This window comes from Stegostoma tigrinum, chromosome 36 (assembly GCF_030684315.1).
Source record: "Stegostoma tigrinum isolate sSteTig4 chromosome 36, sSteTig4.hap1, whole genome shotgun sequence".
NCBI lineage: Eukaryota > Metazoa > Chordata > Chondrichthyes > Orectolobiformes > Stegostomatidae > Stegostoma > Stegostoma tigrinum.
Window position 1 is genome coordinate 18283503 of NC_081389.1, and position 17978 is coordinate 18301480.

The window sequence follows — 17978 nt, forward strand, 5'->3', positions numbered from 1 at the left end:
TAGGTTTTGTTCTTTGATACAGAAGAGGATCGTTATGATTTTATTGAACAGCTGAGAGTTCATCTACAGGCCAATAATGCACAACTGAATCTGGTAGAAATGAGTCAGAAAACCATCTTAAAGGAAGCAGTTACTAAACAGCAACGAAGCAAGATTTTGGATACATTTTTCCGGCGAGTGTTTGCACAGGTACGAAGGAAATGAAAGAATGTGAGGTGTGCCTTATTATTTTTAATTCCTTCCCATTGTGAAGACACCCCTCATACTGCAGTAGGTTTCAGTGAGTCCTCTACTTCCCGAGAACAAGAGTCTACCTTGAGACTAGACAGTTTGGGTAAGTTATTGCAGGGCTGTGCTGAACTTACACATTGCTCTCGGTAGACATGAGATTGAAACTTTCTGTCTTGAACTTACCAGGACTGTCATGCAAAAAAACCAACTTATTTCCATTCTAAAGTTGGTATTCTTGCACCCCAGCCCTGATGAGTGCAGGAGAAAACAATTCAATCTCATGCCTCCTTTTATTAAAATTAAAATTAATGGAGCCATCAGATTAGTCAAGATCGTATTGAGTGGGGCAGCTCATTCAGGGGGCCAAGTGACCTTCCCCTAAGCCGAACACTCACATTCTAACCATTCTCTGGGTAACGTTATTGCAAACATTGATTCTGAAGGCTTTGCAATTGAATTTCAGCCTATCTTTACAACATTCCTCAACGTGACCCTCAAAAGACTGTGATGCCCAGCAATGAGACACTGACTGATTTCTCCCAACCACCATCAGTCCCACCACCCTGCCCTTCTGAGGTCAAAGTGAAACATCTTGTCTTTTAGGAAGTGTTAAGTCTGCAATTCTGATTAGCCCCTCCACTGCAGTACAGAAGGAATGTTGCATTATTGGAGGCCTCTGCTTTCAGGTGACTCTGTGTGGCCTCAGAAACAACGGGATGCAAATAATTCCTTGGCAGCTTTTTTGGCCAAAATTTCTTTCTTTAACCAACATCAGTGAAACAGATTTATCAGGTCATTTTCACAATGCTGTTTGTGGGACCTTAATGTTCACAAATTGTCAACAGCATTACAATAGCAGATAACGAGGTGTAGAGCTGGATGAGCACAGCAGGCCAAGCAGCATCAGAGGAGCAGGAAAGCTGACGTTTCGGGCCTGGACCCTTCTTTAGAAATGAAGTGATTCCTTAGCCTGCTGTGTTCATCAGCTCTACACCTCGTTATCTCAGATTCTCCAGCATCTGCAGTTCCTACTATCTCTCCACAGCATTACAATAGCAGTTACATTTTTTAAAAAATGCCCTTAGTGGACTACAAAGCATTTTGGGATGTTCTGGAGACATGAAATGTGCTAGATAAATGCAAGAGTTATTGTTTGTTGTTGAATCTGCTCTTAGGTTCTGGAAATTGACAGGTCAGATGCTGGGGATTTCAACACAGAAATCTCACGCAAGACAAAAGAGTCCCTGAACTGTGAGCTGACCCGTGTGGAGTTTGCCGATGCGCTGGGATTGAAAGAAGATTCCATGTTTGTGGAACAGATGTTTTCACTGGCAGACAAAGATGGGAATGGTTACCTATCCTTCCGAGAGTTCCTTGATATTCTCGTCATATTCATGAAAGGTGAATGGGGCATTTTGATTTTAATTTCTTGGATCCCCTGAAGATTTGCTGTAATGAGATTGTCAAAACCATTTTCCTGAAATCTATGCATTTTTACATATTCTCAAATTAATTTTCATAAATTAGTTTGCACGGATTGCTGAGTAATTTTATCACACCATGAGTTGCATCAACAGTGGAACAGATTACCAGATGAAGTAATTTATTTACAGTTATTTGGTAGCTCTAACAAAGCATTAGTTCAATACCTGTTGATGTAAAGGATTGAGGATTCTGGACTTATAGATAATGTAGATTCAAATAACTTTTAGAAGGGAGTACTAACATCTTGGGTTGGACAGAGCCCATGATTATGGGTTATGCAAACTTACATGTGATGGGTTTAATAATCTGTTCTTGTTCCAAGCTTTCAATTGCTGCAATTAGATTGGCAGGTTAACAATCAGACTGTATGTGACTAGGCTAAAATCTTGGGTCAAGTTATTTCATTCTGTCAATGGCTCCGTTCCTTTCAGTGGTCAAACAGAACACTTCAGCACGTTGGAAGCTGGTAAAATGTCTCCTGATTCAAAATCATGAAGAGAAAATTTCTGAATGCTGTCATTCAGCCTTACCACTTCTCAATAACAATATACAAGCCATTAGACGATGATTGGAAATGCAATTCTAAACTGAAGAGGAGTTTAAACTATTCCTGTGGCATTAGTTTATACAATAACTTCTTGATGTTGAAGTATACAAATATGCTTCCTAATGCAATCTCCTTTGCTTCACTGAACTAAGGATTAATGTGAGTACATATGTGTGTGGAATAAGGAGTTCAAGTCTAGGGGACACATTTTTAAGGTGAGAGGAGAAAGATTTAAAAAGGATATGGGGGGGAACCTTTTTACACAGAGAGTAATTCATGTGTGGAATGAACTTCCAGAGGAAGTGATGGAGCAGATACAGTTAGCATGTTCAAAAGACGTTTGGGAAAGTGCATGAATAGGAAATGTTTGGAAGGTTACAGACCAGGCGCAGGCAGGTGGCACTATTTTAATTTGGGATATGGTCAGCATGGACTGGTTGGACCGAACGGTCTGTTTCTGCGCTGTATGTCTCTATGACTCTATGTTCAGTAAAGATTTGGACCATTTATATTTTGCCCAACCGTTGTGTTTTTTCACAGTGCTAAAAGTCCTTTGTTAGCCTTCCTGTGATAATTTACCATGTTTAAGCTGCTGCAGAAAGCCAAATTGCTGTTGCCCCTTGCTAATATTTTGTAAGAGAATCTAAAATGATGCTATTTGCAGGATCACCTGAAGAGAAGTCAAAGCTTATGTTCCGGATGTATGATGTAGATGGAAATGGGTTCCTGTCCAAAGGCGAATTCTCTGTATTGTTGAGGTAAATGGGAACTTGTCTGACAATCTAATGATTCTCTTACTTAGGTAAAGTAGATTGTTCTAAATCTTGCACAAGTGAGAAAAACAAACTCATCGCTTAAGGTGCAAGAAAAATCTTCAAAGCTTACAGCTTGCCTTATCTCTCTATCCAGATAAAATGGTAGCCAGTAGTTAACCCATTTTCCTGTTTGAGACACTTTGGAGTTGTCTTTCTCCCAAAAAAAGATTTATTTCATCATCCTCCTTTGGGAATGTATTTTCTTGTGAAACCAAAGTGGAGGGTCAAAGTCCAAGAGGGCCGATGCCTTTGTCCACCTAAGTGCCTATTCCGTGTCAGAATTCCAGCACTGAAACTAAACAAATTTGCTGATGATAAAATGTGAGGCTGGATGAACACAGCAGGCCAAGCAGCATCTCAGGAGCACAAAAGCTGACGTTTCGGGCCTAGACCCTTCATCAGAGAGGGGGATGGGGAGAGGGAACTGGAATAAATAGGGAGAGAGGGGGAGGCGGACCGAAGATGGAGAGTAAAGTAGATAGGTGGAGAGAGTGTGGGTGGGGAGGTAGGGAGGGGATAGGTCAGTCCAGGGAAGACGGACAGGTCAAGGAGGTGGGATGAGGTTAGTAGGTAGCTGGGGGTGTGGCTTGGGGTGGGAGGAAGGGATGGGTGAGAGGAAGAACCGGTTAGGGAGGCAGAGACAGGTTGGACTGGTTTTGGGATGCAGTGGGTTGGGGGGAAGAGCTGGGCTGGTTGTGTGGTGCAGTGGGGGGAGGGGACGAACTGGGCTGGTTTAGGGATGCAGTAGGGGAAGGGGAGAAAATTCCTAGTAAATCATTTTCCTGAATTCTCTCCAGTTTAACAATATCCTTCCTTTAACAGGGCAACCAGAACTGGACACAGTACTCCTGAAGAGCCCTCACCAACGTCCTGTACAAGTTCAGCATAACGTCCCAACTTTTATACTCAAAGGTCTGCAATTAAGGCAAGTGTGCTAAATACCTTCTTAATCACCCTGTCTACATGTGATACAAATTTCAAAGAATTATGTATCTGAACCTCTAGGTCTCTGTTCTACAACATTACCCAGGGCCCTACCATTTTGAAATTTTACCTTCAGGATATTCACTCTTTACTTTGTTATTAACAATTTTCATTATGTTATCTGCTGCTACTAGTGACTCTTTTCCCAAACCTCAGAAATGGAGATCCCCTATCTTCCTACACCCACCAGCTTTTAACAGGAAAACCTGATATAAATTCTCCCTGCGAAATTTGCTGATGATTTTGGAGGTAGAAATAGCTGAAGGCCAAAATTTCAGACAATCCTAAAATTGGAGCAAAACGCAGATGTGAATTAGCAAATCATGTTAAATTATATCAGGTTTTCCTGTTAAAAGCTGGTGGGTGTAGGAAGATAGGGGATCTCCATTTCTGAGGTTTGGGAAAAGAGTCACTAGTTGCAGCAGATAACATAATGAAAATTGTTAATAACAAAGTAAAGAGTGAATGTCCTGAAGGTAAAATTTCAAAATGGTAGGGCCCTGGGTAATGTTGTAGAACAGAGACCTAGAGGTTCAGATACATAATTCTTTGAAATTTGTATCACATGTAGACAGGGTGATTAAGAAGGTATTTAGCACACTTGCCTTAATTGCAGACCTTTGAGTATAAAAGTTGGGACGTTATGCTGAACTTGTACAGGACGTTGGTGAGGGCTCTTCAGGAGTACTGTGTCCAGTTCTGGTTGCCCTGTTAAAGGAAGGATATTGTTAAACTGGAGAGAATTCAGGAAAAAGATTTACTAGGAATTTACTGTGAATGGAGGATTTGAGATATAAACATAGGCTGGAAAGATTGGGGCTTTTTTCACAGGAGTGTAGGAGGTTGTGGGGTTATCTTATAGAGATTTATAAAATCATGAGGGGCATAGATGAGGTGAATGTTAAGGATCTTTTCCCTGGTGTTCAAAACTAAAAGGCATATTTTTGACGTGAGAGGTCTGTGTGTGTGTGTATGTGTGTGTCTGTGTGTGTCTGTGTGTGTGTGTGTGTGTGTGTGTCTTTGTGTGTGTGTGCCTGTGTGTGTGTGTCTGTGTGTGTGTGTCTTTGTGTGTGTGTCTGTGTGTGTGTGTGTGTCTGTCTGTGTGTGTCTCTGTGTGTGAGGCGGTTTTTGAAGGGTTATAGTAGTAGATTAGAAATCCTTCCATTTCTCTGTTTTTGTTAGTTAAGTGTTAAATAAGTTGAATTATTTTTCTGTTACTAACAAAAACCTGGTGATCTGTATTTGTCCTGAATATCAGTCAGTCAGCAAAATTGGTTTTTTTGCTGGTCCACCTGGAGTTTTACGTATATTGCGACAGCTGACAGTTTTGATGCATTCTTCCCAGTCACAATGTAACAAGTCCCTCGTGTAGGGAACCTGGCAATGAGGGACCTTCCTCACCCTCTACATATTGTGCCAGGGAACCTTCTGAGGGCTCAACTCTACCATATGGCTTCCATTAATCCCAGAGCCATCAGGACCGCGTGGTAGGATCAGGGGAAATGGGTGTTAATCCCGAGCATAGGCTTTACATGCTTCTCAAGCTTATAGTTACAGAGAGTGGCATAATTTTACACCTCCAACCAAGAAAACCACACTTTCAATCTGCACTCTATAAGTGTGAATAAAGCTGAGTCTCCAGTCCACCTCAATTAATAGACTATGAACAGGAATATTCTGCGCAAGTGTTTTCAGTTTTGTGTTTTATTTTTTCTGATGTTTATCTTGATAGTAACTCTAGTTGCCCTTTGCAATTTGTTCCTATAGGTCCTTTATTGAGATCTCCAACAACTGCTTATCAAAAGCACAAGCGGAAGAAGTCATGGATTCACTGTTCAAGGAGGCAGGATTCCAGGACAAGGAAGACTTAACCTGGGAGGATTTTCATTACTTGTTCCGGGATCATGGCGACGAGCTGGAGCTTGCCAAACTCAATGTGAAAGGTCAGTAACACTGCAGAATAGGCCTGCACAATCCAGCATGGGCAGCTTTAAAGGTCCTGACCACAATTTTGCTGCACAGGAAGGTGCCAAAACGTGTACCTGGTGCGTCTTTGGAAGGTGGTTGAGTGCTTGTTTGCTGGACTCCTCTGGAATGAATTATCCATCTGCCTCCTCAATCCTAGGTGATGTGTAAGCAACAGCAACAATTAAGAGATAGCACGGTGTGAAGCTGGATGAACGCAGCAGGCCAAGCAGCATCAGAGGAGCAGGAAAGCTTGAAGTTTCAGGCCGGGACCCTTCTTCAGAAATGGCTTCAAGAGGGTTGCAGTAGGAGATGGATGAGTTGAGGCTTTTTCGGAGGGAGCAGAGTAGCTTCTTTAAGGAAGGCATCCTTAGAAGACGTTTTGCAGTGGGGTTAAAATTGTCACAGAGATAGTAGGAACTGCCGATTTTGGAGAATCTGAGATAACATGGTGTGAAGCTGGATGAACACAGCATCAGAGGAGCAGGAAAGCTTGACATTTTGGGTTGGGACCCTTCTTCAACAATTAGGACATCATTCTGACCGCTTGTACAAGCCCTGATTTCCATTGCTCTACCATTGATTGCCAAACATCCTGCTGTCCTCAACTCTGATATTCTCTCCACTTCTCGTTCCTCTTTTAATTCACTGAAAACCCTAGCACCTCAACCACGCAGTTGATCATCACAACTGCTTAGTCCTCCTGTGGCTCAGTGTCACATCTTGTCTAATATTGCTCCAAATAAGGGCTTTGGAAGGTTTAGCTGTGTCAAAAGTGCTCAGGTAAGTCATTGTACATGATCTTATCACAAAGGGTAAACTCTTAGCAGTCTCTCATTGGAGAGAGATGATCCAGAGATGACCTGAAGGTCACCACACTTCAGATGAGGGGGAGAGTTGAGAAGAAGAGCCCTTCAGCTGTGTGGGAATTGAACCCATGCTGTTCATTATCACTTGGCATTGCAGACCAGCCATTCAGCACCAGCAACCTCTTAAATAAGTAGGTTTCTAACCAATGATCACTCAGAACTGTGTGCCCACACACAGGTTGTCCTCTTGAAGGTATTGGAAGCATGTGACCACACAAACAAAAATGTCAGCATTGTTGCATTAGATGCGACATTAGGCTTTACATTTCCAAAGCATACAATGAGCCAGTAATTCTTGCTGAGTACATTACGTGGAATGCATAGCATTGAAACAGCCATTTTGACCCAACTATCCAATGTGACTGTCTATATTCTACATGAGATCTTTCTCCCTTCTCTTTCATCTAACATTGTCATCATATTTTTCTCTTCTCTTTCATGGATTTACCTAACATTGGTTTAAATGCTATTCACCTCACCAGGAGATAGCAATGTTCATATTGTCACTCCTGTCCAAAGAAGTTTCCCCTAAGTTCCCATTGACATTTGTTAGCTGCAAACAGGGGCATGATGCTTACAATTTTTTCATCTTGCACTCACTGCAACAAATGCCAGAATGGCAAATTTCAAATGATCATTTGGTACTCTTGCATTAGACCTGGTGAGTGCCAAGCGGAGAGCTTTGACAATGTGTCTTCAGTGGCATTCAGATTCTGTAATAATAAGCTGCTACAACAGCTCCCCTTATGACTCTACATTGGTCATTCATAATGTAAAGAACTGACAGCTGTAACTTTCCTTTTGCTAGTCTGTTACCCCCGCCCTTGTATTACTAACTAAAATTGACATAGTGTTTCAGATTTAAAGCTTCTATACTGTTTGCTATTTACCTTTTTAATACAATCTCTGTATCATGGCCTACTTTGAAGTTTGAAACATTTTCCTTTTCCTTGTAATTTTGTTGTTGGACCTAAAGCACTCTTTGACGTTGCCTTTTGCTCTTTCAGGTATGGATATCCGAGAGAAATCAAACAAGCACCTCAGGGTCTCCTTCCTCAAAGCAAACCCATACAAGTGAGTAAATACTTTGCAGTTCCTATACAGTTACTTTATTGTCCACAGATATACAAGTGGCAGAGAAACCTCAGAAACCTATGGTTCTCACCAGGGGAGGACTACACTGCAAGATACATCTCCAATCACTTCACCCAACCATACAATAGATCATTAGATCATATTTTTGAGGTCTTCATGAGAACCGATACTGGGACTGGAGTTATGGATCATCTTCTCTGTCTCCACGACCCCATAGACCTGCTGAACTAAGGCTGTTGACCAGTGGTGTGTCCCTACATCTGGGCTAGGAGACCTAGGTTCAAATCCTACCTGCTCCAGAGGTATGCCATAATGTCTCTGAACAGGCTGATTAGGGCAAAGAAAAATCTCAAGGTGATGACCTGTTACTGATCAACTATTGCAGTAACCGATGGGGTTGGAGGGAGTGCCAGAATGCACCCAGGAAGAGGACCAAGTTCATTGAGTGAATCAGGGTAGGATAGGATTCAGGGGCAGGACAGTGAGTAGTCAGCAGTAGAGTGCTGGCTTTCAGTGGCAACCCCCTCAATCCTGTCTTCCCACTCCATTCCTTGTGATGCCGGGTCCCTTACTCAGTCACTTGGTGCCTTTGAGCAAGGTATAAAAATGCATTTGGCCCTACAAACCTGTTCCATTATTCCATTGCTAATCATTCAGCCTCAGATTTATACAGCACAGAAACAGACCCTTCAGCCCAACCCGTCCATACCAACCATAATCCTAAACTAAACTCGTCCTCCCTGCCTGGACATGACGCACATCTCTCCAAACCTTTTATTTATTTATGTACCTATCCCAATGTCCTTTAAACGTTGTAACTGTAGCTGCATCTATCACTTCTTCTGGAAGGTCATTCCACACATGAACCTCTCTGTGTAAAAAAAGTTGCCTCTCAAGTCCTTCTTAAATCTTTCTCCTCTCCCCCTAAAAATATGACTCCTAGTCTTAAAACTTGTCACCCTTTGGAAAAGACACCTGCTGATCATCTTATCCAAATCCCTCATGATTTTATTAACCTCTAAGGCCATCCCTTAACCTCCTATGCTCCAGCGGTAGAAGCTCCAGCCTGATCATCTAACACAGTACCATGATCTTCCTTTCTCCTCATATGCTTTGGCACAAGTAACTATGGATGCACCTGAGAGGTGGCCAGAAAACATGAGTGTGGAGCTGGAGGAACATAACAAGCCAGGCAGCATCAGAGGAGCAGAAAAGCTGGTGTTTCGGGTCAGGACCCTTCTTGAGCATTTCTGAAGAAGGGTCCCAATCTGAAACATCAGCTTTCCTGTTCCGCTGCTGCTGCCTGGCCTGCTGTGTTTCTCCAGCTCTGCACTGTGTTACCTCTGGCTCCAACATTGGCAGTTCTTACTATCTCAAAGAAAATGAGTGTTCTTTTCAGGTTTGCCACACGTGTGACTCCCAGCCTGCTGTTGATTGAATGCCAGCTGTGGTGAGATGTGGGCACTCACAGGCCACTCATGAGCCACAACCAATGGTAGTGTAGGAAGGTCATCCATGAACCTTAACTGGGGCAGAGTCATGGTGAGGCCCATAGCCACCAGCCTTCCACCAGATTAAATACTACCCTTTCCTCCTTGGGCTATTACCAATTAATGAACCAAAAATTAAGAGTTTCTCATTAGGAGGCCCTATATACTCAGATAATTTATTGGAGCCATCAGTCAATTGCTCAGGGGCCACCTCATTTCCAAACTAAATTTCCCATCTGTATCTCCATCTCTGGATGACAATGGAGGCTGGTACTTGTGAATGATGATTAATCTCTTCCCCGACAGAAACATGCAGGAATCTGCTGTGGAACATATTGGACAAGAGTTCCGAAACCGAGACAGACTCAACAAAAAGTAAGACAACTTATGTGTGTTTGTAAGCGTGTGTGCGTGTGTGTGTGTGTGTGTGTGTGTGTGTGTGTGAGAAAGAGAGTGGGTGTGTCCGTGTGTGTGTGTGTGTGTGTGTGTGTGTGTGTGTGTGTGTGTGTGTGAGAGAGAGAGTTAGTAGTGTGTGTGGTGTTTGGGTGTGTTAGTGGAGTGTGTGTGTGTTTGCGCGTGAGTGTATACACGCGCATGTGTGTGTGTGCATGAGTATATAGGCGTGTGTGTGTGTATATGCGCATGTGTGTGTATATGTGTGTGTGTGAGAAAGAGAGTGTGTGTGTGTGTGTGTGTGTGTCTGTGTGTGTGTGGGTGTGTGTGAGTGTATACGCACGTGTGTGTGTATGTGTGTGTGTGTGAGAAAGAGAGAGTGTGTGTGTGTCTGTGTGTGTGTGGGTGTGTGTGAGAGAGAGTTAGTTGGGTGTGTGGTGTTTGGGTGTGTTAGTGGAGTGTGTGTGTGTGTGTGTGTGTGTGTACGCACGCATGTGTGTGTGTATATACGCGCATGTGTGTGTGTGAGAAACAGAGTGTGTGTGTGTGTGTGTGTGTGTGTGTGTGTGTGTGTGTGTGTGTGTGTGTGGGTGTGTCTAGTCTACCCTGAGCGAAATGGCTTCAGCGCTGCATTCTTATAGCTCTGCCTCAGGCCGAAGAGGTCTACCTCCAAGTGAAACTGTGGATGTAAACATTATTGCATGGTCAAGAAGTGTACAAATTATAGACAAATTGACCTTGTGGTTAATAGTGAAGATGATAGCTGTAGAGCAGGAAGATATTATTGGACCAGTCAGATGGGCAGGAAAGTGACAAATGGAATTCAACTCAGAGAACTGCAAGGTGATGCATTTGGGAAGGTCAGAGAAGGTAAAGGAATGGACAATCAATGGGAGAGTGCTGAGCACTGAAGAGGAAGTAAGGGTCTTCTGGCACAGGGTAGTTGCCTTGACTCTGAAGCTTCAAGTTCAAGTCCCACCCCAATACAGGATGGTCAAGGAGCGTGTGTCCAAAAGGTCATCAAACAGGCTCAGACCAACTTGGAAGTCCTTCTAACAAACACCTATCCAGCGATAGGTGAGTAAGAACACAAGATATTCCTGGTCAGCCACATGCTGGAAAGAAAATGGACCTCTCTCATCACCATCCATATCTAGGTGTCTCGGCTTTCTCCCAATTATTATGTATTACTTTTTCATGTCTATTTTTTTCAACCCAGAATGTGGTAGATATCTGTCTGTAAGTGCCTGAAAGGTGGTGAACCCAAAGTCCCATAACCTATGGCACTACGCATGAACGTTAGTAAGAGGGATTGGGGTTCGGGGAGGGGAGGGGGTTCAATTTTTCACTGGCATGTTCACAATGGACCAAATGGCCCTTTTTCTCTGCCGTAAACTTCCTGGGATTCTATGAAGAACTCAAATTTCAGATTGTTGGCTGTGATCACTTGATGAATCATAGTATCCCTACTGTGTGTAAAGAGGCCTTTTGGACCATTGTGTCTGCACTGACCCTCTGAAGACCATCCCACCCAGACCTACCTCCCTCCTCTGTCCCTGTAACCCCACATTTTCAATTGGCTAACCCACCCAGCCTGCTTGTCACTGGATACCACAGGCAATTTCCCATGGCAAATCCACCCTAACCTGCACATCTTTGGACTGTGAGAGGAAATTGGAGCACCTGGACAAAACACACGCAGACACAGGGAGAACACAGGGTAAACTCCACACAGCCCGAGGGTGGAATTGAACCCAGAGCCCTGGCACTGCAAGTCAGTGGTGCTAACCGCTGAGCCACTGTGCTGCCTTGAGTATCAATTACTTTTTAAACTTACAAAATTGTGACTGTGTTGCTGTGGCAACAAGAGACTTTAGATATGGATAGGGATGGTAGATGCTTCAATTTCTCTGTGAATTGGAAATCTCAGTGACTTTCATTTGGGTGTTTGTTGGAAGGAATTACAGGTTCTCAGTCTGTTTAGCCACAACATGAACACACCTCCTTTGGCCATCTCAACCTGTGGTGAGTCTTCAGCTTGGAACTGCTGGCTTAGTATCAGGCACCCAGGACCTCACCCATAGGTCTATGCTGAGGGTATACTGGTTAGGCTTTCTTCTCTTCATTGCTAGTCCTCTATAGCCCCTGAAAAATGCAGGGGCACTGAAATTAAATGAGAAAAGCCTCAGAGGTAGATGTGAACTCTTCAAATGTACCCCAGAGTCGAATAGTACAGTGTCATAGTGGCCCGAGCTCAGTCCTGGAGAATGTCCATCTGCTGAAGAGCAGCCACCAAATGCAGAACTTTAACTGTCTCTGGTCTTCAGGAGAAGAGGGAGGAAAATAAAATGGATCAGCAAGGAAGGAGACAAACCAGGCAGATCAACAGAACAAGCAAAAATAATAATGTGCTATTTTAAAACTTCTTGCAGATCTCCTTACCATCGCCCCAGACCCTACACTGAAGCGAAACGGGAAAAGTACAACCGGAGCAAAGTGCACCAGAAAGTTCAACAGTTTAAGCGATTCATTGAGAACTATCGACGCCACATAGTTTGTGTTCTGATCTTCTATGGTATAGCAGCTGGCGTGTTTGTGGAACGAGCTTATCGTAAGTACCAGCTTCCAATGTCTCGTTGGGTTGACTTGGAACTCTGGATCCCAATGAAATAAAGAACGAAGATGCATTGAAGGGCAAGTGAGATAACAAAGCAAGGGGTGTTTGATCGGGTTAGACAAGTAACATTTGAGGAAGCAACAGCTCACCAAGATGCTGTCTTCCAAACCCATGGCCTAGAAGGACAATGGCAGCAGGTATATGGGGACATTACCTTCTGCAAGCTCCCCTCCAAGCTGCTGACTTGGAAATGTATTATTGTTCCTTCAGCGTCACTGGGTCAAAATCCAGGAACTCACTCCTCGACAGCGAACTGGGCTGTACTGCAGCACATGAAATGTGGTGGCTCTTGAATTTGTCTCACCAGCACCTTTTCAAGAGCAATTAGACATGGGCAGTAAACGCTGTTAGCCTTGTCAGTTACAGTCACATTCTGTGAATGAATAAAACAAACGTGGTGAAAACACGTTGAGCTCAAAAGCCTGTTTCTGTGCTGTAAAATTATACGTATTAATCCTAGCTAGCTACTCTCCTGATAGTTCCTACTACCTCTCCTACTCTCATGATAGTGTTGTTTAAGGATCACCTTAGGCTGTAGCACAGTTGTATTGTTCAGATACAAGGATGAAGATTTATTTACCATGGCTTGATTCTTTCAGGTGACAAGTAAAGGAAGAAGGAGAAAACTCTCTAAGTACATATGTCCTGAGATCACAGTAGCTTGCTGCTGAAATCATTTGATTCGGGCCTCTACACTCTTGGGGCTAGCAAACACACATTTCTTAAATACAAAACCATACTGTTCACAGCTGATAAAGAGAACACACAAAGCTGTGCACAGCACAATGGCAATGCGAATTACCTGAGCTTTGTGTCCAGGTAGAAATACGGACTAGTTATCTTTGACACCCAACTATCTTTTATCTTTTAAGTAAATAGTTAGTTTAAAGTACAATGTTTATAAGCCAAGATTGCCTACATTTCTCTGGAACTTTAGGGACGCACTCTGTCAGATGTTCATAATGTTGGCCTGTATACTTACAGTGGACAGACTGAGGATTTCCCCAGATAAATAATTTGCACCTTCTTCCCAGTGAGACAATCTGGAACCTCCTTTATCTCTAACAACCAAATCACTCAGGCTTGTTATAAACCAGCCTGCATAGAACATAGAACATTACAGAGCAGTACAGGCTCTTCAGCCCCTGATTTGCCCCAACCTTTGAAACCAATCTGAAGCCCATCTAACCTACACAATTCCATTAGCAACCATATGTTTATCCAATGATGATTTAAATGCCCTTAAACTTGGCGAGTCTACTACTGTTGCAGGCAGGGCATTCCACGCCCTTCCTACTCTCTGAGTAAAGAACCTACCTCTGAAATCTGTCCTATATCTATCACCCCTCAATTTAAAGCTATGTCTCCTTGTGCTAGCCATCACCATCTGAGGGAAAGGCTCTCACTGTCCACCCTATCTAATCCTCTGATCATCTTGTATGTCTCTATTAAGTCGCCTCTTAACCTTCTTCTCTCTAATGAAAACAGCCTCAATTCCCTGAGCCTTTCCTCATAAGACCTTCCCTCCATACCAGGCAACATCCTGGTAAATCTCCTCTGCACCCTTTCCAATGCTTCCACATCCTTCCTATAATGCGGCGACCAGAACTGTACACAATACTCCAAGTGCGGCCGCACCAGAGTTTTGTACAGCTGCAACATGACCTCACAGCTCCGAAACTCAATCCCTCTACCAATAAAATCTAACACACCGTACGCCTTCTTAACAACCCTATCAACCTGGGTGGCAACTTTCAGGGATCTATGTACATGGACACCGAGGTCCCTCTGCTCGTCCATACTACCAAGAATCTTACTATTATCCCAGAACTCTGTATTCCTGTTACTCCTTCCAAAGTGAATCACTTCACACTTTTCCGCATTAAACTCCACCTCTCAGCCCAGCTCTGCAGCTTATCTATGTCCCTCTGTTACCTGCAACATCCTTCCACACTATCCACAACTCCACTGACTTTAGTGTCATCCGCAAGTTTACTAACCCGTCCTTCTACGCCCTCATCGAAGTCATTTATAAAATGACAAACAAAACAGATCCATGCGATACACCACCAGTAACTGAACTCCAGGATGAACATTTCCCATCAACCACCACCCTCTGTCTTCTTCCAACTAGCCAATTTCTGATCCAAACCACTAAATCACACTCAATCCCATGAATCCAAATTTTCAGCAATAGCCTACCGTGGGGAACCTTATCTAATGCTTTACTGAAATCCACATACACCTCATCAACTGCTTTACCCTCATCTACCTGTTTGGTCACCTTCTCAAAGAACTCAATAAGGTTTGTGAGGCACAACCTGCCCTTCACAAAACCGTGTTAACTATCCCTAATCAAATTATTCCTTTCTCGAAGATTATAAATCCTATCTCTTATAATCCTTTCCAACACTTTACCTATAACTGAAGCAAGGCTCACTGGTCTATAATTACCAGGGTTGTCTCTACTCCACTTCTTGAACAAGGGGACAACATTTGCTATCCTCCAGTCTTCTGGCACCATTCCTATAGACAATGATGACATAAAGATCAAAGCCAAAGGCTCTGCAATCTCCTCCCTAGCTTCGCAGAGAATCCTAGGATAAATCCCATCCAGCCCCAGGGATTTATCTATTTTCACACCTTCCAGAATTGATAACACCTCCTCCTTATGAACGTCAGTCCCGTCTAGTCTAATAGCCTGTATTTAGTGCTTCTCCTAGCTCTTTGGAGTGCCTGCACAACTTCCCACTACTGTGTTTGACCGGCCCTAATCTTACTCTAGTCATTCTTTTATTCCTGACATACCTATAGAAAGCTTTAGGGTTTTCCTTGATCCTACCTGCCAAAGATTTCTCATGTCCCCCTCCTGGCTCTTCTTAGCTCTCTCTTTAGGTCCTTCCTGGCTAATTTGTAACTCTTAAGCACCCTAAATGAGCCTTCATGCCTCATCTTTACATAAGCCTCCTTCTTCCTCTTGACAAGAGATTCAACTTCTTTAGTAAACCACAGTTCCCCCACTCGACCACTTCCTCCCTGCCTGACAGATACATACTTATCAAGAACACGCATTAGCTGTTTCTTGAACAAGCTCCACATTTCAATTGTGCCCAGCCCCTGCAGTTTCCTTCCCCATCCTGAACATCCTAAGTCTTGCCAAATTGCCTCAAAATTGCCTTTTCCCCAGCTATAACTCTTGCCCTGCGGTATATGCCTATCCCCTTTCCATCGCTAAAGTAAACGTGACCAAATTGTGATCGCTATCACCAAAGTGCTCACCTACCTTCAAACCTAACACCTGGCCAGGCTCATTACCCAGTACCAAATCCAATGTGGCCTCGCCTCTTGTTGGCCTATCTACATACTGTGTCAGGAAGCCCTCCTGCACACACTGGACAAAAACTGACCCATCTAAAGCACTCGAACTATAGCTTTTCCAGTATTTGACTTCATCTTCCCTTCATTTTACCTGGAATTAAATATTAAATCCCAAAACACAGCAAACAAAATTGCAACCAGTCTGATACCAGAATGCAACTTGTGTGCAGTGAACAGTGTTTATGGTTCATACAAGGCATTGTCATTATCTGACTTTTAACGGTGTGATATGGGAGATAGACATTATTTCCCCATAGTAATGTCAGTGTATGTTCCTCAAGATTGACAATCAACACCTTTCTTAACATGGTTTTTGTACTTTGGAGCTATGGATAGTGACAGTAGATTTTCTGATGCTTTTCCAAGCAATTAATCTAATTTATGTTAAATCAATGAAGATTGAAATTGCAGAAATCATAGATTTGGTTTTTCTTTCTGCTCTTGAGGTTTTCTGTAATTTACTCACAGCTGATATTGTTGCTTGACATTTATAAATTAAATATCGCAGAAATTGGAATCAGGGACTGTACGATGGGAAGTAGGTACTCATCATTTTTAGGCGTCTCTTTTTAAGATAGGCAAACAAATCTTCAGGTCTTTTGGAATTATGAAATAGTGAAGCCTTGTCTGCTCAAGCCTGTTTATTTGAAGCTGTAATCGATGCTGATTATATTTGTACCTTCAACCGTAGGAAAATAATTAATTTTTCTCTCCTGTCTAGACTATGCAATCAGTGCAGAAACAACTGGGATCCCACAAACAACATACGTTGGCATTATCATATCACGTGGTTCAGCAGCCAGTGTCTCCTTCATGTACTCCTACATCCTCCTTACGATGTGTCGTAACCTCATCACTTTCCTGCGTGAAACCTTCCTCAACCGTTACATTCCCTTTGACGCTGCTGTGGACTTTCATCGTTGGATTGCGATGTCGGCTGTTGTACTCGCAAGTTAGTTTGCTTTCTTTGTGTCGTCGTTAGGATTGTCCCTGGTTTGTCCCTAAGCTGTGGGGTTCACGATGACATTATATTCCTGTAACTCACTGACTGAAAGGCAGCTTCGAGAGGTAGTCAATTGTATTTGAGGTGAAAGTGCATAAGAGAGAAAAGAGTAAGAAAGAGAGATGTGCTCTCAGTGTTCTGGTTACCACACAACTGAATGATGTTATGAGTTTCCATGCCACTGTGATGCCTGTATGTAAGCCATCTGTGACAGTAATTAACTGTTTGAATCAAACAGCATGCACCTACAGTTCACAATTGACAGAGAACAGATTGTACTCAGCCACCACCTGTTTAGAAAACACAAATCAAAATGTCTACTCCTCAATGTGACTCCGTGGTTCGGTGATAATTACTGAACAATCACAAGTGTGCCAATAGCCGCATGAACAATTTAGCATAATCAGTCAAATTCAGAATGAAACTTATTTGTACTTGCTGGAACTGACATGCAAAATGACCCATTCTCTATAAACATCAGATATATGTTCAAACCCTTCATATGTTTTTAACTAGCCAAGAGTTTTGGGGAGCCTGTAGATTCCTGTTTTTCAACAATGCCATAGCCAATGAGTGATAATGGGAACTGCAGATGCTGGAGAATTCCAAGATAATAAAATGTGAGGCTGGATGAACACAGCAGGCCAAGCAGCATCTCAGGAGCACAAAAGCTGACGTTTCGGGCCTAGACCCTTCATCAGAGAGGGGGATGGGGAGAGGGAACTGGAATAAATAGGGAGAGAGGGGGAGGCGGACCGAAGATGGAGAGTAAAGAAGATAGGTGGAGAGAGTGTAGGTGGGGAGGTAGGGAGGGCTCCTTGACCTGTCCGTCTTCCCTGGACTGACCTATCCCCTCCCTACCTCCCCACCTATACTCTCTCCATCTATCTTCTTTACTCTCCATCTTCGGTCCGCCTCCCCCTCTCTCCCTATTTATTCCAGTTCCCTCTCCCCATCCCCCTCTCTGATGAAGGGTCTAGGCCCGAAACGTCAGCTTTTGTGCTCCTGAGATGCTGCTTGGCCTGCTGTGTTCATCCAGCCTCACA

General features: G+C 43.3%; 1 protein-coding gene across 2 annotated transcripts in view; it reads left to right on the forward strand.

Moving 5' to 3' along the window:
- Positions 1-17978, forward strand: part of duox (dual oxidase) — a 78066-nt gene that overhangs the window by 37284 nt on the left and 22804 nt on the right. For both annotated transcript variants that reach the window (XM_048520742.2, XM_048520741.2), the window contains exons 18-25: positions 4-189; positions 1407-1632; positions 2928-3021; positions 5830-6005; positions 7904-7970; positions 9788-9856; positions 12307-12485; positions 16651-16881. In XM_048520742.2, the coding sequence (XP_048376699.1) occupies positions 4-189; positions 1407-1632; positions 2928-3021; positions 5830-6005; positions 7904-7970; positions 9788-9856; positions 12307-12485; positions 16651-16881 (1228 nt within the window). The remainder of the gene's footprint in view (positions 1-3; positions 190-1406; positions 1633-2927; positions 3022-5829; positions 6006-7903; positions 7971-9787; positions 9857-12306; positions 12486-16650; positions 16882-17978) is intronic.